The sequence below is a fragment of the Prionailurus bengalensis genome, chromosome B2 (genome assembly GCF_016509475.1).
Source record: "Prionailurus bengalensis isolate Pbe53 chromosome B2, Fcat_Pben_1.1_paternal_pri, whole genome shotgun sequence".
In the NCBI taxonomy this organism is placed as follows: domain Eukaryota; kingdom Metazoa; phylum Chordata; class Mammalia; order Carnivora; family Felidae; genus Prionailurus; species Prionailurus bengalensis.
In genome coordinates, this window is record NC_057349.1 from 21,476,649 (window position 1) to 21,503,386 (window position 26,738).

At 44.1% G+C, this 26,738-nt stretch overlaps 1 protein-coding gene across 4 annotated transcripts in view; it reads right to left on the bottom strand.

The window, feature by feature from the left end:
* The window catches only part of RREB1 (ras responsive element binding protein 1), a 134,253-nt gene that overhangs the window by 49,267 nt on the left and 58,248 nt on the right, over positions 1-26,738 (bottom strand). For 2 of the 4 annotated variants that reach the window (XM_043590882.1, XM_043590880.1), the window contains exons 2-6: positions 23,031-23,145; positions 19,413-19,536; positions 18,567-18,779; positions 13,519-13,608; positions 11,917-12,080 (exon numbers count right to left, since the gene is read on the bottom strand). In XM_043590882.1, coding sequence (XP_043446817.1) covers positions 11,917-12,080; positions 13,519-13,608; positions 18,567-18,737 — 425 coding nt within the window. In that variant the 5' untranslated portion in view covers positions 18,738-18,779; positions 19,413-19,536; positions 23,031-23,145. Of the gene's footprint in view, positions 1-11,916; positions 12,081-13,518; positions 13,609-18,566; positions 19,537-23,030; positions 23,146-26,738 lie in introns of all 4 variants that reach the window. The other 2 variants (XM_043590881.1, XM_043590878.1) reach the window with 2 other exon arrangements.

A 26,738-nucleotide genomic window follows, 5' to 3' on the forward strand; every position in this document is an offset into this window, starting at 1 on the left:
CTTACCTTCCGTGACCTAATTCCTAGCTCTCACAACTGCCAGGTCGTTCAAGTGTAGGCAAGCACGGATGCTCCAGAATTTGATGCCATTCACCACTTTTACCTGGTGCAACTGAGCTTTCAAAATATTTCAACGAGATATGTCAAGAACACCGTGGTGCCTGCCTTCAAGAGAAACTTCTTTTGTGTCTGCTCAAATCTCCAAAACAAATACCACCTCTGCCAAAACAGAAGAAAGCCTGAATTATAAACATTAGCATCTAGCCTGCCGAATGATAGTGAACTACTTAATTATGAAGCATATCATAAATCTGAGAAACAGTGATAGGATGAAAAAGGCTTTCACATCCCCACACATGGCAGAGTTTTGAGTGAGCTCTCTTTGATATAACTGAACTTGACCTGGTCCTTCTGGAAAAAATGCCGAATAAAAAGGGAGCACCAGCCACAAGTACATTTTTCAAATATTCTTTCAAAAAAATTAAGCTATGCTCATTGTTAAGGGGTATTAGAAAAGAAAAAACAAACACAAAGTAGCAGGGAAAATGTTCTAAAGAATGTCAGTCAAACATGAAACAGGTTTCACAAGAGACTGTCAACTGAAAGGGGTCAACTCTCAGCTTTGCTATTTTCTTATGATTTTTATTTTAATGGAGGAATAAAATTCTGTGACAAATCACTCTGACCTGTTCTTTTTCTCAGAGTGGTAGTTTGCTGCTATTTGCAGATTTCTAAAATGTAAAGTAAGAATTCTGAAAAGAACCACAGACTCTCATCAAATAGTATAAACACAAATCCACGCGAAAAACAGAAAAATACCACAGAAAAAGCAATGCCCCCCAAAAGCAGTGTTCAAATAATAATGAGAATTTACACAATTAGGAGAAGAAAATTCAGGCGTATGGCACACAGCTGCTCTACAAAATACCGCTCTCAGACTGTCAGGTTCTTAGATCGCAGCTTATGGTACCCTCGTGGTTGAAGGTCAAGGTCTCTCTTCCTGGTTTTGTAAACACACATGCTCATGGGCATGCGGAAGGAACTGGGGGGTTAAGTTTCCGAAGGGAGAAGAGAGAGGCAAAGGAACCACAATTTGTCGAACACTTATGTGAGCCTGGGGCTTGGGTATACATTACAGCATTTATTCTCATCATAGCAGACTCTGAGAGTAGAACATTGCCCCATTAAAGATGAAGAAATGGAGGCTCTCTTTACCATTCCACAGAGCATCCTTTATCAGCACCAGCCAGAGAGGAAGGAAGAGCTCTCAGAGGACACACAGAGAGGCCGCCTTTATACAAACCACTACTGACGTTAAAATAAAAGCGTACAGGTTTCATTTCCAGACAATGAGATGTAAAGAAAGGCTATAAAAGTGTTTAAGTGTAATCAAATAATAAACTCACTTGGTGAAAGCTTAATAATGCTACTGGGGGAAACTGGGAACTTGGACATTCTGCTGCGATACGCAGATTTGTGAACGTTCACTCTCGAGGGGAAAATTCTGGGCCTCTTAATGATGTGGGCTCTCGAAGAGAATGAAAAGCATATGAAGAGGCATGATCAGGGAACCAAGTATTACAGTTCCGTGATTTTTTTTTTCTAGTTAAAAAGAAGAAAGTTTTAATAAAGCTTTTGAGACTACACCCAAAGTATGTGTGACTATTTCCGTAAACACAGTACCACACAGATGCAAACTGCCTTGATATCCAAGTATGATTATCATGAAACCACCAGATATTCACCGAACAGCACCAAACGTAAGGGTCCTATGTCCAGCACAGTTCATACATTCTCATTATGCTGTGTACACACCATTAAAATCTCCACAAACCCCTCAACTGTCTCAGTGGAACTGACTATGTTAAGATCTCTGAGCAGCCCCGAGAGACACGCTCTTCTGATTTGTCTTTCCTCAAGGGGAAGATACTTAGTTGTAGACAATTGAAACATCATTATATAATAATTGTTTCCTTCTTTTTAATAGAAATAGGTTTAAAAAAAAAAAAGTTCACACAGTCCTGGGTAGGATGACCCAGATTTTTATCCTAGAAATTATTTCTTCCCATGTCACACGATACCTTCCTTCTTTCAAAGGAATCTGTCAGGGGAGTCAGTGAGTACCTGGTGATTAAGACTTGTTTCAAGATGGGACTAGCTGAGGCTCCGAGTGCCCACCTCCACTCCAGAGAAGCAGCCAGTCCCAGAACTAGTCATAGGGTGTCCTCAGAAACTCGTTTTTACCATGAAAGAAGTTCACAGGGCCCTTCCTCTTGCTGGGCTCTGAGGGTAAAGAAGTGACTGTCCCCTTCCAAGACACTGCCCTACCTCTGTTCCTTCTGTCTTTAAATGCTGGCCACTTGTTTGGATACCCAAGTTCAGTTATGCATGCCAAGGGCTGGCTCCACCTAAGCATCCGAGAGTAGTGAGCTAAATTCAGAGCCTCCACGGCCTCATTTGTCATGGGGCAGGGTCACATTTCTGTGCTGCGAACGTTTTCTTCCAGCATAATAGGAACACATAAGCCTCTGTTCCTGAAGACTGTCCATTATCCAGCGGCATCCTCAGGGTCTATGTCTCCTGCACTTAGCAACAGAAAAAGTCATTCCCGTTGCAGTAGGAAATAGAGCCTGTGCCCAAATAACTAAAGGACACTCCAGGCATTTCGCTTCCTCATCTTGCCCCTTCCACTGACATGGCCAAAATGCAGACACATGCCTGCTCTTCGGAGAATGAATGGAGAAGCTGGTTAGGAAAGCCCGGTCCTGCTGGGGTCTTTGGTATGTCTGTAACGTTAACACAAACTCCACAACTCTCTTTATGGCTTTGAAGTCTCCACTTTGTAAAATGAGCAAAGTGGAAACTAATTTCCTATTTTCTCAAGGCAATTACATTCTGGCAAAGGAAAAACACCCGTTTTGGAGGTAGGATTTCTTCCCAAAGGAGATCTACTTGTATCTTCTCTTTCAAATATCATCACTTCTGCATAGCTCTGAAGTCCAGCACTTTCTGGAAAGTTTTGCAAATCGCAAAGCTCAATGCCCTTTTTCCTACATCGAGCTCTCCCGGCGGGTGTGCTCTGGCTCAGTTTCCCAAGTTTGTTTTGGAAGACAAGTACTGCTCAATCCAAATTTTCAACGTGGGAGCAACTGATAAAGAGTTGGGGGAAGTTAAAAGTTGGAGCCGCGGTGATCTTTCCGTGATGCGTGTTTTGCACTTGATGCAGCCTATTATTCTGCCTGGAAACTAAGCTGTGGTCAGACGGTTTGGGATGAAGGATTTCGAAACCTCAAAAACACGAAAGTCCGCAGACAGGGAAGCGGCAGCTTGAACAAGTGTACCCGATCTGGTAACAGATTGACACGGTCTCTTGCTTATGCGCTGAGGCTCCCCTCCTAAGACTAAGGAAACGCTACCAAAAGACTGACTAGTCTTATAAACAAAGGTAACTACTGCATCATCCTAAAATGACTAGCGGCCAAAGGAAACAGAATGAGTTGCTTCATAAAGTGGGTGGCGACAGAGTGCCTCAACGTCGGTTAAGAACAACCTGAAATTGAAAAGGAGTAGTTCCTGGGGTCTGGGTTGCGAGATGTACACGGAGGACCTCTGAGTGTGGCAGCAACCAGAGTCTGGGATGGAGCCCAGATCTGCCCTCTACAGCAGCCTGCTCAACACTAACCACTGGGAAGGTGAGGCTTATCTGGAAGAATGTGTACATGCGGAGATAGGCATCACCTGTGCACATGCAGATGCCCTTTGGAGCAGGAGGCGGAGGGAAGGTGAAATCTGTTCCTAAATGATACCGTGTGCCGGAATCGAGCCTTGGGGAAATGCATCTAGAAAGCCACACCACAAGGAATCATGTCATAGCAGGGGTCCTACTGAATCTGCACCCCTCAGGGGAGAAGCTGAAAATCAGACCCTGAAACTGACACAGAAAAGGAGGGTCTGGTTGTCAACAAGACAGAATGGGACACATGGGGGTGGTGCGAGCGCCCAGCACTCAGGGGGAAATGAATGCAGGCCAGGGGGTCTTGGATCACTCAGCGGGGCGTGGGCCCCAGAGCCCCACAGATGAGCTCCTGGCTTTCCCTGATCCCAGCCAGTGCCACAGACGTGGGAAGCAGCAGCAAAAGAAGGACAATGAGAAAGGAGGAAAAAGAGAAAAAGAACTTCCGTCTTCAGCATCAAACTCATAGTCGACTGACTTCCTTCCATACTCTGAAAATCGAGTGAGGATACAGCTCCTCCAAACGTGGGTTTTCGCTGTTCTTTTTAATTCCTGCACACACGCGTCCCAGGGCAGCTCTGGTCTCTGATTAATGAAACACAGGTATGTGCTCAGGGGAGATCACAGCTCACCATTTGAGTCTCACATTCTGGAACAGATCCCTGGGACAAAGAAGTCTAACTCCACTCTCTCTAACACATTTTTTATGTTTTCACATTTTTATAATTTTTTTTCCCAAAAGTACGGTTTCACCAGCAAACGAAAGTGGTAATGACTGTGACTGATTACCACAAACTGAAATGTTCTTTTAACCTATTATTTGCAATTTTCTGCAGAAAAGGCAAAATAAATGTGGTATGATGAACTCAAATATTCTAAATGTTAAATTACAGATTCAGTGTGTAGCAAAAAGAAAACAAAAATAAAAGCAACCTCTTGATTTATTTTCTGGTATTATAGGAATGCTTACTTGGCATACTGTCTGTCCTTCAGTGGCGGTAGGAGAGCAACACTGGTGGCCACTGATAAACATCCTAAGTGCTCTGCATGTATTAATTTGTGAATCCCCACAGTGTAGCCATAACACTGGTACAGGTGTCACGGCTTTCTATGGATGAAGTAATCGAGACACAGAGAGGCCAAACAACTGCTCTAGGGTCACACAGCTAGGACTGGCACACGCTTCGCAGAGCATCACAAGTGTGCTTTCAGCTCCAATAATACAAACTCAGAAACATCCCCCACCCACGACATTTCCATGCTGCACTGTTATCCTTCGAAATGCTTTCACAAACATTGCTGCATTTGAGCATAAGTTCTCAACGAGGTCTTCCTATGCCATTCTGTTAAAGTGTACACAAATTAAGAGATTCCTGTGGCGTCCTGCAGAATTAGGCCTAGAACTTGGCCCACAAAAATTAGTCCTCCGCTCCCAATCAAGATGGCTCACGATAAATAAAATCAGTACAAAATCCAAAATTAGCACAAACATCCCTAAGGTCTGCTTGAAAAAAAATATTTATAAACAATAGTTTACAAACAAGTCCAATATATACTGTTTACAAATAAGAACTGTGTCTTAGGATAATATCAAGGGCTGAGCTATAAAAAATTGAAGATCATTTCTAAATCTACCCATGTATACCAAACAAAAAAACCGTCATAAAATCCAATAAAAGGCTATCCCATGCTCACTAAATAAAGTGACTGAAATAACTTGGCTGAAATAGTTTAACGTTAAAAATACAGTTGACCTTTGAACGATGGGGGTGTGAACTATATAGGTCCGCTTATCTATAGATTTTTTTGGTACAGTGAAGTACTGTAAATGTATTTTCCTTATGATTTTTTACAGTGTATTTTTATTTATTTTATTTTAGAGAGAGAGAGAGTGTGTGAGCAGGGGAGAGGGGCAAAGAGGGAGAGAAGATCTTAAGCAGGCTCCATGCTCAGTGCACAGCCCAAAGTGCGGCTCGATCCCACCACCCTGGGATCATGACCTGAGCTGAAATCAAGAGTCAGATGAACAACTGAGTGAGCTGCCCAGGTGATGCCCCTGCTTATGATTTTCTTAATCATGTTTTCTTTTCTGTAGCTTACTTTGTTGTAAAAACATAGTATATAATACATACAACATACAAAATACATGTTAATGTGCTCAGTGAGGCTTCCAGTCAACAGCAGGTTATTAGTAGTTAAGTTTTGGGAGAGTCAGAAGAGTTGTGTGATTTTCGACTGACTGCTGGTTGGCACCCCTAACCCCTGCATTGTTCAAGAGTCAACTGTAATGCTCTACGAGAGCATGGAGCTGCTTTGGGGGTGGGTGAAAGAGTGCTTTTTTCTAATATAAAAAATGATACAAACACTATTATCAATTCTTTCTCATAGTCATTACAAGGATGGCACTAAGCCCACAGCCGACATTCAAGTCTCAACCTTGGCTGTTACTCTGATCCTAAGCAAGTTTCCTCATGCAAAATGGGATAGCAATTCCACAAACCTTACAGGTAGAGTGCATACAAAAAATTGGCAATCGACAAGGAAAGAGAAAATGTGAACAACATATAAACCAGCTAGACCTCCCGGCACCTCCAGAGGACACACCAAGCAACAGCAGAATGAACATTCTTCTCAGAGACACGGGCCATCCTCCAGGACAGACCATATGCTAGGCCATAAAATGAGCCTCCAGAAATTTCAAAGGATTGAAATCATACAAAGTATGTTCTCCAACTACAATGGTATGAAATTAGAAATTAATAGCAGAAAGAAATTTGGGGATTCACAAATATGCGGACGCTGAACATTCTGAAATAACCAACGGGCCAAAGAAGAAATCACAAGGGAAATTAGAAAATACTTTGAGATGAATGAACAAGGAAACGCAAGATATAACTAAAGAATGCCTAAAAAGAGATTTATAGCTGTACATGCCTGTGGTACAAAAGACGTTCTCAAATCAATATCCTCACCTTCTACTTTTAAACGCTGGAAAAACAGCTAGCTACCCTAAAGCACATAGAAGGAGGGAAATAATGTAGAGTGGGAAATTAATGAAACAGCAGAAAAGCAACAGAGAATAAAACTACAAAATCAAAAATTGTTTCTTTGAACATCTCAATAAAACTGACAAATGTTTAGCTAGACTGACTAAGGAAAAAAAATAAAGAAGACGCAAGTGATTGGTATCAGGAATGAAAAGAGGGGCATTACGACTCAGGACAGAAAGGCCTATAAAGGGAAAGTGAACAACTGTAGGCCAACCAATAAGATAATTTAGATTAAATGGCCAAATTCCTGGAATGGACACAAACGACAGAAATAGACTCAAGAAGAAACAGAAATGTGAAACAGACCGATCACAAGTAAAGAGGCTGAATTAGTAATTTAAAAACTTCTTGGAAAGAAAAAACCTAGGTGGCTTCATTGGTGAGTCCTACCAAACTCTTAAAGAAGAATTAACACCAACAAACTCTTCCAAAAAACAGAGGCAGACAGAATACTTCCCAACTCACTCTGCGAGACTAGCAGTAGTCCCCACACAAGGACTCATAAGGAATCGACAGACCAATATTTCTTATGAATATAGGCAAACGTCTTTTAATAAAATACTAGCAAACCCTGTCCATCAACATGTGAAAACGACCATACTAAGTGGGATTCATCCCAGGAAGGAGGCTGGTTTAACATACAAAACAGAGCACAAGAAAGGTAAAAAATAATCGGACCATCTCAATAAATGCAAAAAAAAAAAAAAAAAAAAGAAAAAAAAAAGGCATTTGACAAAATCCAACCCCCTTTCACGATGAAAGTGCTAAGTGGACTGGGACTGAAAAGAACTTCCTCAAACTGATAAAGGGCATTTATGAAAAACCCATAATGAACACCATACTTAATGGAGAAAGACTGAATGCATTCTCCCTAAGAACAGAAATAACACCAGAGGTCCGTTCTCTTCACTTCTATTTAACACTGCGCTGGAGGGGCCAGCCAGGGCTAGCAGGCGAGAAAAATAAGGCATCCAGATTAGTTTCGAAGGAAGAAGCACACTGTCTCTATTTGTAGGTGACATGATGTCATATACAGAAAATCCTAAGGAATTCACCAAATAACCATTAGAATGAATAAACAAGATCAGCAAAGTTGCAGGAAACAAGAGCAGTACAAAATGTGAGTATTTTTATACACCAGCAATGAACAATCAAAAACACAATTCTAGGGGTACCTGGGTGGCTCAGTCGGTTAAGTGTCCGACTTCAGCTCAGGTCATGATCTCTCAGTTGGCAGTTCGAGGCCCACGTCAGGCTTTGTGTTGACAGCTCAGAGCCTGGAGCCTGCTTTGCATTCTGCGTCTCCCTCTCTCTCTGCCCCTCCCCTCCCTCTCTCTCAAAAATAAAGATTAAAACAAAAACAAAAACAAAACAATTCTAGGGGCGCCTGGGCGGCTCAGTCGGTTAAGCGTCCAACTTCAGCTCAGATCATGATGTCACAGTTCGTAAGTTCAAGCCCTGCGTTGGGCTCCTGGAGCCTGCTTCGGATTCTGTGTCTCCCTCTCTCTCTCTGCCCCTCCCCTGCTCGCTCACGCGTGTGCGCTTTCTCTCAAAAATAAATGTTAAAAAACAAAGCAAAACAATTCTACTTCCAATACCGTAAAAAAAAGGACACTTAGAAATTAATTAACAAAATAAATACAAAACTTGCACTTTGAAAACTATTTAAAACACAGTTGACAGAAATCTATTAACATGTAATAGACATAAATAGAAAATATCTCAAAGTTTTAACACTGGTAAGAGGACAATACCCCCAAATTGATCTATATACTTTATAACCCCTATGCCAGCTGCCTTTTGTGTGGAAATTGACAAGCTGTTCTTAAAATTCATACAGAAATCCAAGCAACCCATAGTAGCCAAAACAATCGTAAAAAAGACCTAAGTTGGAGGATTCACATCTCACAGAAAGTTGCAGATATCAATACAGTATTAGGCCTTGGGGTAGACATGAAGACATATAGATCAATGAAACAGAACTGAGTAGAGAAAAAAATCCTTCCACTGATGGTCAACTGAATTTTGACAAGAGTGGCCAGACCACTGAATGGGGGAAAGAAAAGCCTTTTCAACAAAGTGCCAAAGACTAAAGTTGGACCCCTTCTTTACACTATACTCAAATATTAACTCAAAACAGATCACAGACTTAATGTAAGAACTACAATTATAAAACTCATGGGATTCCACTTCACACCTAAGAGGATGGCTTTCATGAAAAAGACAGGCGGTAACAGGTGTTGGCAAGGATGTGGAAAAGCTGCAACCCTCACACTCTGCTGGTGGGAATGTAAGACGATGCAGACACTTTGGAAAACAGTTTGGCAGGTCTTCAAAATGTTAAACATAGAGTTACCACATGACCCAGCCACTCCACTCTGAAGTATCTGCCCAAGAGAAATGAAAACCTATGTTCACACAAAAAGACTGGACGAGAATGTTCACAGGAGCATCAGACATAATAGCCAAAGAATGGAAATGACTCAGATGTCCACCAATCGATGAAGAGATAAATAAAATAAAATATGGTAGATCCATACAATGGACTATTATTCGACAACAAAAAAGGATGAAGCACGGATACGTGCTATAACATAGATAAATCTTAAAAACATAATGGTAAGCAAAGAAGCAAGTCACAAAATGCCACATGTTAGAGTACACAAATCCAGAGACAAAAAGTAGATTAGTGTCTTCCTAGGGCTGGAGGGTGGGGAGTAATGAGAAGTGACTACTGATGGGTATGGGGTTTCTTTTACGGGGTGATGAAAATGGCCGAATATTGATTGTAGTGATAGCTGCAGAACTCTGTGTATATACTGAAACACACTAAATTGTATGCTTTAAATGGGTGAAATATATGGCATATGAATTATATCTCCTAAAGATGAAAAAAAAAAAAAAAAAAAAAAAAAGCAAAGTGTCGAGCCCAGTGCCTGATGCACACAGTAACTGTAGCTTTAACTATGGTTATTTATAAGATGCATTGTCTGATACATCACTGTAGAAGGCAGTAACTATTTACAGATGTGCTTGACATGTGCCGTATTCAATCACAGATGCTGTCCCCAAATGGAAATTTTCCCAATCAGAAGTGACTGGGCCCAAGACCAGAGAGGTCTCGTGGAGAATCATCAACAGTGAGCGCTCAGGGCCAGCGCAGCCTCAAGGACAGTAATTGTCACTAATGCGCCCCACTGCCCTCTCCATGGGAGGTTCCACTGGGCATGGGTCTCAGGAAGAGGAAGCAGGGAAACCACCCAAGAAGGAAATAGGCAATACCCAGGAACAGATTTTGAGAGGGCAAATATGTAAGGGACAAAGGACTTCTTTTTTTTGGGGGGGGGGGGGGGGTGGCAGGGAGAGGATAGAAGGACCAGGCAAAACAAAACAGCAAAGGAAGGTAAACTGATCCTGATGGGCTGATCACGGTGGTAAAAAACCAAAAAGCTAAAATGTAAAATAGAATACTAAAAAATGGTGATGGTATTTATTCACCTCCTTCTTCCTGCCCAAAAACACTCCCAGAAGGAGATGAGGGGCAAAGAGGACTGAAATTTACATGGAAAGAAAAAAAGTAAAATACTTTGTAAAAATCCTTTAAAATATTGATACCTTTCGTAAAGTCACACTATACACCTTCCTTCCAGTCCAGACTGAGAAATCCACAGGCTTTGGATTCCTGCAGCATTACTTAGAAATGCAAACAGTAATGACAGATAACATTTACGGAGTGCTTGCCATGTGCCTTGACTGTGTGCAAAATTCATGATCTCCTCACCCTCACCCCACTAGGTGGATACTATTAAAAGGCTCGTTTCAGTGAGGAGGAAAACGAGGTACAAAGGTTAAGAAACTTGCTCAAGAATGGAAAACTTACAAGTGGCAGAGTGAAGATTTGACACCGAGTGCCTAATTCCAAAAGCCAGAGATCTATCACTATGCCAGTATGTCCCAAGTACACCATCAGTGGTTCATAATACGGTTTTAGGTAGAATAAACTGGCCCATTTCCTTTTAGTATTGGTATATAATAAAGTATCAATTTCACAGTAACGCTGTAAAGTGTTCTTTGGAAAAAAACGTGTTAAAAAAAAATAATGGCGGGGAGGGGAGGGGTGGTTAGTCAATTTTTAAAAAGCAGAGCAGCGTGATGCCTGGAAAGGAAATATAGAAAAATAAGAATAGTCTGGTTTTTCTGAGAAGGTGATATTTTTTTGAGTCCCTTTAAAAACTTTCCCTAGAGTCTTGATGTTCCTAAAATGTTTGTGTAAAACAGGAGCATTTAAGGGGCGCCTGGGTGGCCGGCTCATCAGTTAAGTGTCGGAGTCTTGATTTCATCTCAGGTCATGATCACACAGTTCGGGAGTTCGAGCCCAGCATCAGACTCTGTGCTGACAGGGTGGAGCCTGCTTGAGATTCTCTCTCCCCCTCTCCCCTGCTCACACTCTCTCTCAAAATAAATGAACATTTTTTTTTTTAAATGAGCATTAAAAAAAAAAGTCTTTTTGTTCTAACCCCTCAAACCATATGAAATCATTCTATAAAGTTTATTTTCTATTGGTTTTGTCCCACACAATTTTAATATGCCCACCACGGGGCTCTCTCCTACTTCTGAGTGAGCTATTTTTCTCCCTCAGGAAATAAATTCCTGACATTTATCAGATCTTCTTTTTCTTCATTTTATCCCATCTTATCCTGAAGTTCCAAGACCAGGCCATCTCACTATTTATTCAAAAGCCCCAGAAATTTTTCGCAAGGAAAAGAGCTGCAGGGAATCTGGGAGGCATATGCAAATAGATTTTTAAGAGGCAAGGGTTACTGTGCTATTCCTTGAGGGCTCCTCAGTATCTGATAAGCTGCCCACCTCTGGCACCCAAACAAAGAAACTCCAATTGGCAGAGGGGGAAGGACTCTGTGTTTCATCCCGAGGATCCCCAAAGGCCAAAGACCTCGCCCAGGTACTTCTGTTTCCCATGGCCAGACACGTCCCATACACTGGAGAGAATGAGCACATCTCTCCGACTTCTCCATGCAGTGCACAGATCCTAAGAGCTTGGAGGCAGGTCCCCTGGTGGCTCAAAGGCCACTTGACTTTCTGTCAACCTCCAGAGGCAAAGGCCGCCCTCACCCACCTGTGCATGTTCCCATTGGTGGTAAAAGACTGGCCACACACAGTGCACTTGTAAGGCCTCTCGCCAGAGTGCACCAGCATGTGGCGGTCCAGGGAGCTGGCCGAACTCAGTGACTTCCCGCAGATGCTGCACGAATGGTCTGCCCCTCCAGTGTCCGTGTTGTGCTGGGGAAAGCAATCATCACATTGGTCACTTGAGAAGGTGGGTCAAAGCTTGGCAATTATGAAATGCAAATTAAGAGCTTTATATAAAAAAAGAAAAAAAAAAACAGCAAAGCTTCTCTGATATTTTTTTTTGTTTCATTTTAAATATCTTCCCAAATGTCAACATCTACCAGGAACACAGGCAAATAACTATTCTGTGTGATCTTCTTCCACTTTCGTGTTCCAGTTTTGGAAAACACTTCTGCAAGGCCCAGAGAGGGGTGGGGTCTCTGCAGGCCTTTCTTGGGGACACACACAGATGAACTGACCACATACATTAACATGAGCAGAAGGACTCTCAACTATGAAGCTAACGTGAAATACGGTCTTTGCATTAAGGCAACGTCCATTCTTCAAGTTTGCTGACTCAGTCTTGCTGTCAGGGAAAGAGAACTGAAAACTGCACAGTTTAGAGTTCTGGCCTCTGAAATACATTAAGAAGGAACATTTCTCTCCAAACCCAAGTTACTTAATGGTATTATTCCTCAGTGCCATGTTATGATTTTAATATTGTCAATCCTTCTCACTCATATGCAGAATTTAAGAAAAAAAAAAAAAAACGAGCAAGGGAAAAAGAGAGAGAGAGAGAGATAGACAAACCAAGAAACAGACTTTTAACTTTAGAGAACTGATGGGTTACCAGAGAGGAGGTGGGTGACAGATGGGGGAAAGAGATGATGGGGCTTACAGAGTGCCTGTGTCATGATGAAAAAATAAATAAAATGAAAAAAAAATTATCCATTCCCACTCCAAAAATATATATATATTTCCAAACAACAAAATATATACATATGTGTGTGTGTATATATATATATATATACACATATATGTATACATATATATACATACACATGTGTGTGTGTATATATATATATACACATATATGTATATATATATATATATATACACACACACATATGTATGTATGATTAATCCTTCTTTGTTCTCGATTCATCCATACTCTGTCATCAATTTGCCACACCAGGCAAGGGAGAAGGATAAAGGTCATAACATAGAAGCCAAAAGAAATGCCAAACGAATAAATTTCCTGCCTCATGATGTAAGTTTATAGCAGTATGAAGGCTCGGGATCTATCTCTACAATCTCACTGTGCTGTGAGGAGGTTTGGTTCAAACTGACGAGTCATATGATGAAAGGTCTTCTGTTCGATGTGGTCATTTTAGCTAGATGTTTGCTAACTTCTGAAAAGGTATTCTGTGTTGACCAGGGATTTTGTCACAGTAACACGGACCTGCAAAAACTTATTTCATAACCACCCCTTGAGATTATTAAAATATTAAATCTAAATTAAGCTCAGCCACAATGCATCTGCTAAGATCAAACTGCCCTCTCTTAATGAAGAAAGATTTCTAATACAAGTATGAAATCGGCAGCAAACCTGACGGATGTGCATAGTTAGCTGATGCTGTGTAGTGCAAATCTTCTCACACAGGGGACAGTTATAGGAAGACTTCTCCTCTTTCGTTTCCTGCAAAGACAGAATACAAGGGAAAATCAAGTTCAACTCACACAGTAAGCCAGTGCCTCTTGTTCCTGTCGTAAGCATCTGTGTCTCAAAGAGCCATAACAATAAATCGCAGAGAGCATGGGCTCCAGAGCCTGCCTGTCCAGGTATGAGCTTGGGTAAGTCACAGTCCTGTCTGCCCTCAGTTTCCTCATGTGTAAAATGGGAAAAATTAACGGCATCTCCCAGACCGCGCTGTGATGAGGATTAAATCAATGAGCACATGTTAAGCACTGGAATAGTGCCTGGTACAGGCTAAGTGCTCCATAAATATCAGTGTTCTTATTAAACACCATTTAATTAATCATCAGTGCCAACAAAAAAAACAAGGATCAAGTCACAGCAGAGGTAGAAACGGAACAGCTCTCTCCCCAAGCCCCACCTACGTGGCTCCAGTCACTACTCCTGAGCACACAGGAGAGGCAGTGAAGTTCTCCTCCCAACATGACAAGGCTTCCGTGCCCAGCTGTGTGCCCCACAGGCATCGACATGCCCCCTCTTACTTGCTGCTTGCACCTGCTTGACACCGCTCATCGATAATCAGTAAGAATGCTGCCCTTTTCCAAACTGTGATGGGGGAGCACACCCGGGCTGACGCCTTCCACAGAGGGTGACAAAAGAACCAGATCACTACTTGGCAAGGTGGCTCATTTTATGTTCCCTCAACACACCCGGGACAGGCTGCCTTCAAGCAATAGATTTTTACCTTTCTAAGGAAAAGGACGAGCTCCCTCACTAGCCATGTGGTATAGTTCCTTTCTCCAAATAATTCATGGAGAGCTGCCCTGGACGTGCCCCCTCACCCACATGGTCCCTAAGCACCCCGGTCTCTGCCCTCATCTCCCAAAACCAACAGGATCAAGGCATGGATATCTCGCCCAGGAATCTGAAATGAGGATGCTTAGAGACTGAGATCAGTGGCTTTCCCACTGATCAGCAGAATCACCTGGGCAGATTTCTGAACGACACAGTTCTAGACCAGACTCCTGGCATGCTGATTCAGAATGGGGGGGGGGGGGTGTACCCCAGAAATCTGCTCGTTTCTCAAGCTCCCCAGTCATTGTTCATATGCACCTAGGTTTGGGGGTGACTAAGTTACTACCACAAGTGATCAGGAATACCTGAATTCAAAGTTCATGTAGTCCTGGGGCTGAGCTGAGCACCGGGGCGAGCCCAAGCCACGACAACGCAGCTGGGGAGGACGTGGGTGCTCACGGAAGTGGGAGACCAGGTAGCCTGAGATAGGGGACGGCACCATCTGCCAGGCTGGACCCTCAGACTTCTTTCAACAGACCTGTTTTTACTTGTACTCATCTGAATGAGTTTCTGTTCTTTGCAAATAATGCCCATCCTTGAACACTTACTATGTGCTAAATGCTACATATAGAAATGTCACAACCACGGTTACAGATCCCATTTTCTGGATGAGGAAACTGAGGTACAGAGAGGTAAGTAACCTGTCTCAAACGAGGAAACCATGAAGTAGGAGACCCAGGATTAAAACTCAGGCCGGCTGCTCTCCCAGCCCATGCCCAGTTTAGGGCATGACTATGCTACACAAGTCTGATCAAAAAAAGGATTAACCCCAAGGCACAGAAAGGAAACACCCTTGTGGTTGGCTCATGAGAGACGATGAAAATAAAAATCACTCTGAAGACTCTAAAAACAAATGGCACCATAAACCAGATGGGGTGGAGCGAATGCATGAGGATGTCCAGGATGTATTTGCCCACGGTACTTCTGTGTCCTCTTCAAAGACTAACAGGCCTCATTTTTAAGCAATACAAACGCTTTTCTCATCTGTGGCACTGGGTCTGAGAAAAGGTACACTACATATTTTTCACCCTCAATTTTTTTTAAAAAGCAGGGGAAGGGCAGAAAGAGAGGGAGACAGAGGATCCAAAACAGGCTCTGTGCTGGCAGCAGTCAGATGTGGGGCTCGAACTCATGAACTGTGAGATCATGCCCTGAGCCGGGATCAAGAGTCGGACGCTCAACTGACTGAGCCACCCAGGCGCCCCTCACTCTCAAATTTAAGAAACAAAAAAACAAAAAAACAAAAAACCAGATAGGAAGCCTAAGGAAGCTGATAACCCAGAGACAGTTACAAAAAAACCTGCCAACCTCACCGCCATCCTCCCAGGGGCATGATGTGTATGGAGCAGGGAGGGGTGTCACTCCTTCTCGGCCCATCCGACTCCAGTCACAATGGAGCTGGCCAAGAACCACCAAAGAGAAACATCAAAAACGAAAGCATTCACAACAAAATGAAAGCAATCGCTATAATAATGAGGGCTGTCTCATAGCCGGACCCAAACTCAGTCCCTGGGGTATTTTTGTTATAGAACAATATATATTAATAAAATTTTTTTTAAAGATTCATCAATAAGATGTCAATAAATGGGGTGCCCGGTGGCTCAGTCAGTTGAACGTCTGACTCTTGATTTTGGCTCAGGTCATGATCCCAGGGTTGTGGGATTGAGCCCTGTGTTGGGCTCTGCACTGAGTGTGGAGCCTGCTTAGAATTCTCTTTCTCTCTCTTTTTCTCCCTCCCTCCTTGTGCCCCTCTCCCCACTCAGGTGCTCTTTCCCTCTCTAAAAAAAGAAAAAGTCAGTAGATGTCAAAAAGCCAGGCGTCCGTGTGGGTAGCCTCCTGAGGCAGCACGTTTCTTGAAAAAACCATCCTGCGCACACCTGGAGGTAGATACTGGACATACTGAGTAGGTCCTTGGAGCCTCCGGCACCAAACCTTCTGTGAGGCTGGCAGCTGCACTCCGCAGACCCTCACACAGGTCTACAGAATCCACAGTGGTCGGGGAGGAGGAAACCTCTGGACTCAGATTTAATTTTCACAAACAAACCCAACAGCAAAGAGAACAGCCCTGCTGTGAATCCAGTTACTGCGGCTGTGCTGGTGGAAGAAGCAGACTTCCTGAGCTGACAGATAAAATTAGCAGCTAATGTGATAACTAACCATTCCATAATGAAACAATCTGGCACCCGTGTCGGCGTCCGGCTGTGGCTAATCTGTCCTGGAACTCGGTGCTAGCGCTGATGGGCCTTCTCCCCAGGCTCCTGCTCTTGGCCTTCCCTACCCGCTCACAGGTAAGGGTGATGCCCACTCTCTCCCCAACTGCGCTCTGCTGTTTTTAATGCACTGTCTTTCCACCTTACCTCTGGCCCAGAGGTTACCTCCCCTGTGAACACTGAGCCCGTGCCCTGAGGAACCCTGGAGGACACAGAAGGTAGATGGAAAATGGCTCAGGTACACCTGTCCCATTTGCTTGCCCACACCTGCAGAGTCACCTCCATTTACCATGCAGGGATGGAGGTGCTGTGGGTCACACTCTAGGGTTCTACCTACTGTCTCTGAACCACTGGGCAGGGACCAGAACCTGGACTACGGTCAACTCTATCTGTGTCGGGGAAATGCCGGGCTCGTCCCTACCCATGCCACTTTCTACCGGCGGAACACAGAAGGATGAGGAGACGGTGACCGTACGTATCTCGTTCATCCTGAAATGCCTGCCACCTGGTGCAGTACCTGGCTGGAAGTATATATTGTGAAATGGGTGGATGGATGGAGAGATGGACGGATAGATGGATGGATGGACAGTCACGTGAGAGTGGAAATAAACCTTTTCTTCCCAGAGCTAGCGCTCCGTCTCGACTCAGGCCACAGTCATACAGGCTGAGTATTTTCTCAGGTACCCATGGGAAGAGAGGCAGGCAGAGACAAAGGAAAAAAGAGAGAAAAAAGGTATCAATGCTCCAACTCTCCAAACATCACTGAACCCTGCTAAGTCTTCAGCTGTGAGGAAGATGGGAATGAACGGACCCTTCTCCTATGCTGCTGGAGTGGGTTTTAGGCTGGAACGGCTTTTCCTGGAGGACAAGTAGTAGCCAAAGCCTTAATTAACATACTTCTAAGAATTTATAGAAAACCATCATGGATAGTGCTCAGACAATTCTGTATAAGGACAGTCACTTGAGGATTATTAATAAAAAAGGAAATGAATTCACAAAAGCCCAACAGGTTTACTTTCCAGTCCATCCCTGGCATTGAGAGGAACTGAGAAGACTGCCTTCCCCCCTGAGGATTTGGTGTAAACCCATTAAGTAAGTTAAAACAAAAATTAAATGTGGAGTCATCAGTTCAGATTACGTGGATTCAGAGAAGAAATGAGCACCACACACCCCCTGCCTCGCTCCCTGAGTTTCCTTGAACACACTGCTACCAGAAGAGTGACAATTTTTCTCAAGTGCCCCATTTGTACGTTAATTAGAAGATCTGTTTTATTTCCCAGTGGAGGAGCCTTAGACCTTTGTAACATCATTAATTAACCCTTCCAATCCTGGCCCGCCCCCTTATTCTTCTCCACTCTTCCTGATTTGATGCCCACTAAAAACTCAAGAGGACTAAATCACCCCATGAGTGGCATTCTCTGAAGCCAAATTCTGTGCTTTGTCAAAGGTGGAAAGCTGAATGGGAGATCCAGCAAAACTAACACTTATTTGCTACCTGATCTGAAGACACTTAAAAAAAGAAATCAAGGCGATGGCTTCAAAACCCCAATTAACTAGCTGTGTGAGTAAGGAAATGAACTACATCACAGTAGAGGAATAAGTCCAATTCTTTGCCTTGGCCATCACGTGAAGACAGCTTGCATTCAAATCAAATTAAAGGGCAGAGAATAAGGATTCCACCAATACTCACACCACTGCAGAGAAAATTTCTTCCATGAAAGGAAATTGACATAAGCCCGGAAAAGTTCACTCTTGAAGCCTCTCGGCATGTCCCTTTAGTTCTGAGCTTGTCCGAGGTTTTGGCTTACGAAGCTGGGGCTCAAGGGAACAAACTTCACCCAACGTTCTCATAGACTGAAGCCACCAGATGTCACCAGCTAGCGCACAGGAGCTTACCTGGTTCCTTCTGCCAATCCGATTTGGTCCTGGAGGCTTCGTGGGGGACTTGGTGCTCTGGGGGCTCCCGCCATTCTCGGCGACCTTCCCTACACTCATTACTGCTGACATCATGGTGTTGACGGAAGACAAGTCTGAACCTTCCAAGCCAATGGGCGAACTTGACGTCATTGGGTCAAGGGTTTAAGCTTCTAAGAAGCTTCTGCCATAGAACTGAAAATCGGAAATCGCTGCTGTGATCAATTGGTTTAGCCCCTGTCAGAGCCTGGTGGCACTGGCTATGGCTACCATAACCGTAAGTCAGGTCAAAACACCGAAGGCCCCCCTGCTTCTTCAGTTCAAGCTGACACTCGTGCCCATAATGACTTGAAGCTTTCATCTAAATGAAGCACTGTCATAACAAAGACTAACTGATAACCTCACTTCCTTTCTGTGCATCTGTACTGACACAACCCCCCAAACTAGCAGAGGCAGGTCTCCTGGCCTTTCCTAATCTTTCATTAGACAGAGCAGGGAAAGGCTCTGGAGTCTTTCTGTCAGCCCAGGGAGCTGACATTTGCCCGGCACCCTCCTAAAAACCAAGCTCATTTACTACTATAGGAATGTTGTAGACTTAACAACTTATGATGAGAACCTTCAGGTCTCACGTAACCCCACTGCTGTAATTCAGTGCTCTTAATGGGGAGCCCAAATTGTACACGACAACTGAGAAGGCAATCCTCTCAGAATTATAACCAAACTTCAAATCAACATAAAAAGGACCGTTTCTTAAAATATATGAGTAGGTAATGTACCTATACCCCAGAAGATGGATGGAAGGAAAACCCAGCCCCCACTGCCAATTACCTCCATTTTCTGCCCCAACTGATATACTATGAGGTTTTCCCTTGCTATAGCTATCATCCACGTGGAGTAGGAAATGAGTCTGTGTTCACTTCTTTTTTTTCTTCTCTTGTATCACTTGTTGACACTGGAAGGGAAGCAAAGGCAAAAAAAAAAAAAAAAAAAAAAAAAATCAGTGAATGCCTTTTCACTTAGGGAAGAAAAAACTGATGCCATTTACTTGTTGTAATCTCAGGCCACTATATTCATGAGAATACAGGGAGAACAAAAGGGAGGCGATTTTAAAAGTCATGTCTTTCTTCCAAAACCACATTCTGTGGTTGTTTTTCAACCTTAACTGATGTTCCCTACAGTGCTGTCACCGTCACTCCCAACAGCCAAAACGATTTTGTGGTATTTTACTTTCTGGAGCTCTTAACTACACACACACTGAATTTCCCTCCATACTCTACCCCAGTCCCCCACGAGCATTCAGACTCCTAGACTCCTACTTGACCCCCCTCCCACCTCTACCTAAAAGTGACTGAAGATAAGCAGGAAAGCAATTCACGAAAGGCTCGTAGTCTAGTACTAGACTATGTAGTATTAGGTCAGGCCTCAAAGAAAGCTGGTAACAGGAACAGCATGACCAACCGGAACACCCGCCACACCTCGTGGCCATTGCAAAATTGACTCCTGCAGCCTTTTCTAGTTACCTTCCTTTGAGAAGTGCCATCCAGTTACATGCCTTACCATGGCTGTGATATGGCCTCAGATTAAGTCTGCAGGTAAGTTACTTCCCTCATTTTATCTAGAGCCAAAGCCCTGCCAGTAAGCCTCAGATCCTATACTGACCTATATTAACTGTGCCTTGATAAATTCCACATGTCCTCTACTGGACTTGTAGTCAAAGATCAAGCTCATCATCTCGGCAGCCAAGTGAATGCTCAGGAACACCACCAGAAAGAACATGATTTCTTGTGGTTTCCTCCTCCAACTTGAGGGGACATGACCTAGGATATGACAAACGGTAACACCCAGAGCTACCAATGCAGCCAGCAGCAAGCAGAGCAGGAAGGGCCTGGGGACATAACTTTATTAAGCCACGTTGTTGTCAGCTCAGAAGTCTCAAGCTAAAACCTTAGCAAAAGAGCCAAAGAGAACCTCAGGAACGGTACTTTTCCAGCCAAAAGACAAAACGTGCCTTCCTTGTGGGCAGCCATTTTGAAGATATGGACTTAACGGATTTCCAAATGGGGACGAAAAGGACTAACTGCAGAAACATGCAACTCGAGACAACAAACCTCGTCTTAGCCCGCACATCTTTCCTATAAAGAGAGAAGAGCTATGTTCAAAATTAAAGCAAAGGCCAAACTGCAGTCCTTCTGTGGTTTCGCCACCAGAAGACCATTCAAAATTGTGCTTCAAACTTCCTATTTTAACGGTCTTTGAAAATTTATTTGGGAGATTTCTCTCTCTTGGGAAAACCACGAGACACAAACATACACATGTAAGTGTGCATACATACACAGGCACACCTGCATCTCTAAAAGTACCATTGGTTCCTAGAGGTATTGCAATCAATCAGCAGACAATCATCTGTTTGATTCAAATATGTGGATACCTTTGATACTAAAATCCCTCCCCCATAGTTGTAATATATAGTAAATTATAAAGTAACTGGCCAGAAACTGTTTTTTGTAATTATGTTATGTCAGTAAAAAGAAAGTTAACCTTTCTGATTCATAGGAGGAGTTTAGAAGGTAATCTTGCTTATGTCCTGATACTAGGAAAAAAGGAAAATGTGGTAGAATTTATGGAAATCTGGGAACAGGTTAGAGTAAACACCTCTAGGACTAAACACAGAATTTTATAAGTTGTAAAAATTACATTCGATTCACTGAGAAAATGGAGAGGAGAGAAACGGACAACATGAGAAGTAACAAAAATACATTCATGTTACAGAGCCAGATTACTAGGGATAATTTTTGTTACAGTCATTATAACATCCAATACACATTCTTACAAACTCCCTAAGTGTCTTAAATACACAACACCTAGCCATTGTCACCACACTAACCAACATAAGGGCTGAATGTTGCAAAGGCTTATTCCAACTAGAAAAGAAAAAAGCCACACAAACTTGTTATTTCCCATTTTGACTGGGCAGGAAGACATTTGCTACATTTATTTCCTTTTCTGGGATAAAGTGTAAAGCATTGACACTACTCAGTGATGACACCAAGATCACCTGTGTTTACTTCCTTTACCTAGTTTAAATGTAAGTAGCAATATGTATATATTTTTCAATAAATTTTTTAAAGTTTATTTATTTATTTTGAGAGAGAGAGAGGGAGGGAGGGAGGGACAGTGCAAGCAGGGGAGGGGCAGAGAGAGAGAGAAAAAAGAAAGAATCCCAAGCGGACTCCTCACCCTCAGTGCAGAGCCCGACATGGGACTCAAATCCATGAACTGTGAGATCATGACCTGAGCCAAAAATCAGAGTCAGACACTTAACCAACTGAGCCACCCAGGTGCCCCAGCAATGTTATTTTTTTAATAGAGACTCTTCTCGTCTCAATCTGGAAAGTGCAATTAGTAAAATGAACCCCCCAGCTACACTGTTTGAAAAGAAGAGCACCGTCATTGGACTCATCCCTCAACTGCTGTTCCAGAAGCAACACAAACCAGCCTTACACACCCAGCACAGGTTTTTACTCCAGTGTGGTCCTGCGTCTTATGCTTGAGTTCTCCCTTTGAGAGGATGCAGCAGGGAAGAAGGGAAAGGTCCTGGTATAAAATAAGGTAGCTCATTGTTCCAGGTTATGGGGAAAAAAAAAAAAATCCACCTTAGCATTAAGGCACATCTATGCGCTAATTTACCCAGAGGCCAGTCGGCCAGGATTATTAGTGAGTTCTACCTACCTATACCTGACATTGGGCTATACTGGGGTAATAACCCAAACTAACAAACCTAAACCTTCTGAGATTTGATCTCAGCGATGAAAGAGAAGTTGAACAGCTTGAAGTCCATTTACAAAGCACATTTTTTTCTTTATAGATATTAATAGTCTCAATATTTTCATTCTTTCCTTTGCTCCCTGACGCCACCCTCCACATCAGCCCTACCACTGCAAATAACCACCACCAATAAAATCATAACAATAAACAAATTAAAAATCACTAACCCCATTCTAAGGCAATGTCTTCCAACTGGAACCAGAGAGAGCTGGGAACCCAGATGGAGTTCCCAAATCACAGATAAGAAAAGAAGTCATCATCTTCATGGACATGGCCAAGTGGACTGGCCTGGCATTCCAGTTTTTAACACAAACTACCTGAATTTGGGCGACAGGGGGCGGCGGGGAGGGAGAAGCAGGGCTCTGCTGTCTGAACACTCCTTCCTGTGAGACCAATACCCGGTACCCTCTGAGATTTCTCATCCTACACTTCAGGCCCACTGGATCAGAAGAGCTCGCAACTCAGAGTTACAATTTCATTGTGGTTTTGCGTCAAAGCCTCAGGAGGACCTTGGGAAGAAAAAGGGCAACCCATAGGGAATGTGGGGAGGGAGGGGGAGGGAAAGGAAGACAACACTGGAAATTACTGGGCCTCAAGTGGAGTCCATAAAGTGTAACTGACCTGTTTTCTTCGTCTTATCAAGCTGGCCCTCCTTACCGAGGAGCAGACGCTGGCCCAGGCGTGGGCAGGGTCACACCTCAAAGCCACCACTTCTGGAGTACAGAGTCGGAGCAGCCTGCAAAAATGAGAAAAGGTGGCATGAAGAGGGAGTCAAGACCAGGCAGAAATGATCCTGTGTCCGGATCCCTTTTCCCGGGGATCCGGGAGGGCACAAGGGCAACAGAACATTTCCCATCCCCGCCTGCACGCAGAAGCAAGCTTCCTTCCGGCTCCAAGGCTGATTCTGCCCAGAGCTACCCGCTAGCATCCACCGGAGTCGAGAGTGCCTTGGACAGACAAGAACCCCCTAGCACGCCCCAGCAGGTCAGGAGCCATATCACATGAGGGCAGCTGGGACCACTGGCCCAGGCAGAGCTCTGGGCATCTTAGTGGCATATTAAGAGCAGATGCTGATGCTGCCAGCTTCAAGGGCAGAGGAGAACAAGACAGCACTAAATGCTATCAGCAGCAGAGTGGAAAGAAGACAGCTGAAGAGAGTAAACACCATGGAACCAAACAGTCTCTTAATGTAAAGGACAGATTAGTGCATCTTCTCCTGAGTGATGGGGGAAGTGTCCATGACGGTTCAGATAGGACCAAACACGTATCTTCTCCTTTCAGTAGGGGGTATACAGAAAGCTTTTCAAATGACACAGGCTCCTCGGGGAGTTTGAGCGAGTCTGCTCTGGGGTGCAGGGGCCTCAAGTCCCTTCCCTGGGAGCAAGTTGGCCCTCTACAAAGTCAGCGAGCAAAGGAATGCAGGATTTCCAGAGCTGCAGCCTTCAGCCACATTCTCTCGGTTTCTGGAAATGGCTTCCCGCAGCTAAACGGAGGAGTGCAAAACTGGGAGAAGATCGAGAAAGACATAAATCAAGCCCTGCCGAGAAACCCTGGCGTGGCCCACCTTTTCATTCGTATCCCTTTTCGGAGTGTCTGGAGAAAGGTGCTCAATCCTGTCACACACCTAGTTATCACCTTGAATGTTCCTCACTTTGTAGTTCCTGAGCACCTAGGGCGGGCAAGCCCCCTGCAGGACTGGTCAGCTGGGGTGAGAAAGGGCCACCGACCCATGACAAGAAGCTCCTGAGGCCACAAACACTCTCCCTCCACCTCACTGCTTCGATTCTCCATCTTTTCTCTTTGCCCCCTTCTCTTTTGAAAAGTTCTTTGGATTCTGAAGAAAGTATCAAGAAATAAAGAGTAACTGTAGGGACAGCCCCTGAATGGGACAGAGGCCCTGTAAGTCTCGAGGAATCCTTCTTACTATACTACCCCAATAATTCTCAGTGGTTTTGGGGGATGAGAACCTCCTGAAGGGTGTGATAAAAGTTATGGACCTTCCCACAGGAAAGTGCACGTACTCTACATTCGACATTTCCCTTCCGCATCAAGAGTTCAGGGGCCCCAGACACTCATCTGAGGATAAGCAGGATAAGAATCCTGGTTTTAGTTGACATCTAACCCACCTTCCTTTAAACTCTGAATCAAGTCAAGTTTATTAAAATGCCCATGAGGTTTTAGAAATGCACAAACAAAACATCCTTTCAGATCATCCCCACCCAAACTTAAAGATGCCTAGGGGTGAAATGAAACACTGTGAAGAAAAAAAAAAAAAACACACGCAAAAAAAAAAAAAAAAAAACCAAGCCAAATTTCCCTGTTATTATTCATTTCTTCATTCGTGGCAACTTTTATCAGGAAGAAAGTCTGAAGAGGAATACCTCCATGGTTTTTTGTTTTTTTGTTTTGTTTTGTTTTTGAAACTACCACGATCTCCAAATAAGTAAAGTGAATTACAGTTCCATATAGAATTGTTAAAAACACACATCAGAGAGATGAGTCTCTGCAATTTAAACTTTCACAATATAATAACTAAGACTCTCATTAAAATTTGAACTCCCTCTCTCCCTCATTTAAAAAAGATACTGTTAAAAAGTCCACCGAGTAATCTCAATACACACCGGGAACCAAGGTGGGAGAGGGCCAACGCCAACACACTTGACCCTGAAACTTTCATCCTCTGATCTTGGATGTAAAGGATTTGAATATTTAGAATGTCTTGCAATTCTAGCTGAGTAACAAGAGTCACTACCCTGTTTGTCTGGGGTTCCATCAGGCCTGAGGGATTCACAGAACTCAGCGAGTGGAAAAGTACGGGACAGTTCTTGGAAGAACATTCAAGATACCCCTTACCTCTATCACCATCGCCTCAGGGAAAACGGGGGAAAAAAAAAGAAGAAGAAGGAAAAAGGGAAAAAAAAGACCTAGTGAGGAGAGGTTCTGTTCTAGAAGGTGACTCCCGCAGGGGTAAGTGACTGCAGCACAGTCTGGGAATTTAGAGGGGTGGTCTCAGGGCCTCCCAAGGGAGGATGCTGAATTTCTGGATTTGCATTCCCACACAGGCTCTGCCTAGATCCAATGGAAGCAAGATGTCTTGGAGTGGGCAGAGGTCCATCTGTGAGGATGAGGGGGCAGGGAAGGCCAGCCCCCAGGCCCCAGCCCCTGAGCAGATAAGGGACAATGCTATGTAAAGCCAGAAAGAAAAGATTAAGGAGTCTGTCTCCAGGTCCAACAGAGATAGCAAGCGGGAGATGAAAGATAAAAGGGAAGATGGTCTAGAAACAAAGCTTCTCAGCCCTGAAAACCCAGAGGATTCTTCAGTGAAATCTAAAATCTGTCCTAAGGCCCGCAGGACAGATGGGGTAAGTTAGATGCCTAGGATGACAGTAGAGGCCCACAGACAGCGCTGAGCCTACAGAGGACCACAATACTTGAGATGGTTGATCTGTGGACTGGAACGGCCTAGTGGACGGTCTAGCTGGCTGGGTGGGGCCAACCCAGAACAGTCTCAAAGAGTCTGAGTGAAAAGGAGTTCAGATACTAAAATGCTCTGGCTTCTAAGGGAGCTCTAGAAATAGTGAGGACGTCTCTCTTAGGATGGGCTCCATCAGGAAGGAAACATTCTTTCCTCCATCTGAGCTAGGCTGGAGACAAAACCAGACCAGGCTGGATGTCGCACCATGGCAATGCCCGTTCTCCTTGGCCTGCAAGCCTAGGGACAAGACGGTCTCTTCTAACCAGGACAGCCTCGAGTGTGCTCTGAAAGCTCACAGCTGTGATGACGGCTCTGAGTTCCAGGAAGTTGATGTGTTTCTTGGCGTAGGGCTCAGTCTGTGCCTTGGAGAGGGCGGCAACCCAGGCAGGCCACCCTGCCCCCTCGCTGGCATGGGCTTTGGTCAAACAAAGCCTTGGAGTGTGGCACAGAGCACTCCAGCAGACTGGGCACAACTGGGCACCGTGTGCTGCACCTGCCAGTTCTGGATCTTCACCCCACTGCGTGAGGAGACGGGGTGGGCGGTGGAGAATGCACTGCTTGGCAAAGCCCAAGTTTAGGAGAGGAAAGTCAGGAGGAGGGGGCAGGACAGTACCCCAGGTCCCAGGACCATGTATGTGGGAAGTGGTCAGACTTTCTGACCTGCCACTCAAAGCTCTCCAGGCTCTGGCCTTAGTTTACCTTCTAGCCTTCTTGCCCAGTTTCCATGATTACCTCTCCATTCAGTTTCTTCCTCTAGAACGTATGTCTCCCCGAATCCAATCCTGTAGGGGCCACCTTCCACACGAAACTTCCCTCATTCCCTCTGGGGGAACCCCCGAGGGTTTTTATAAAAC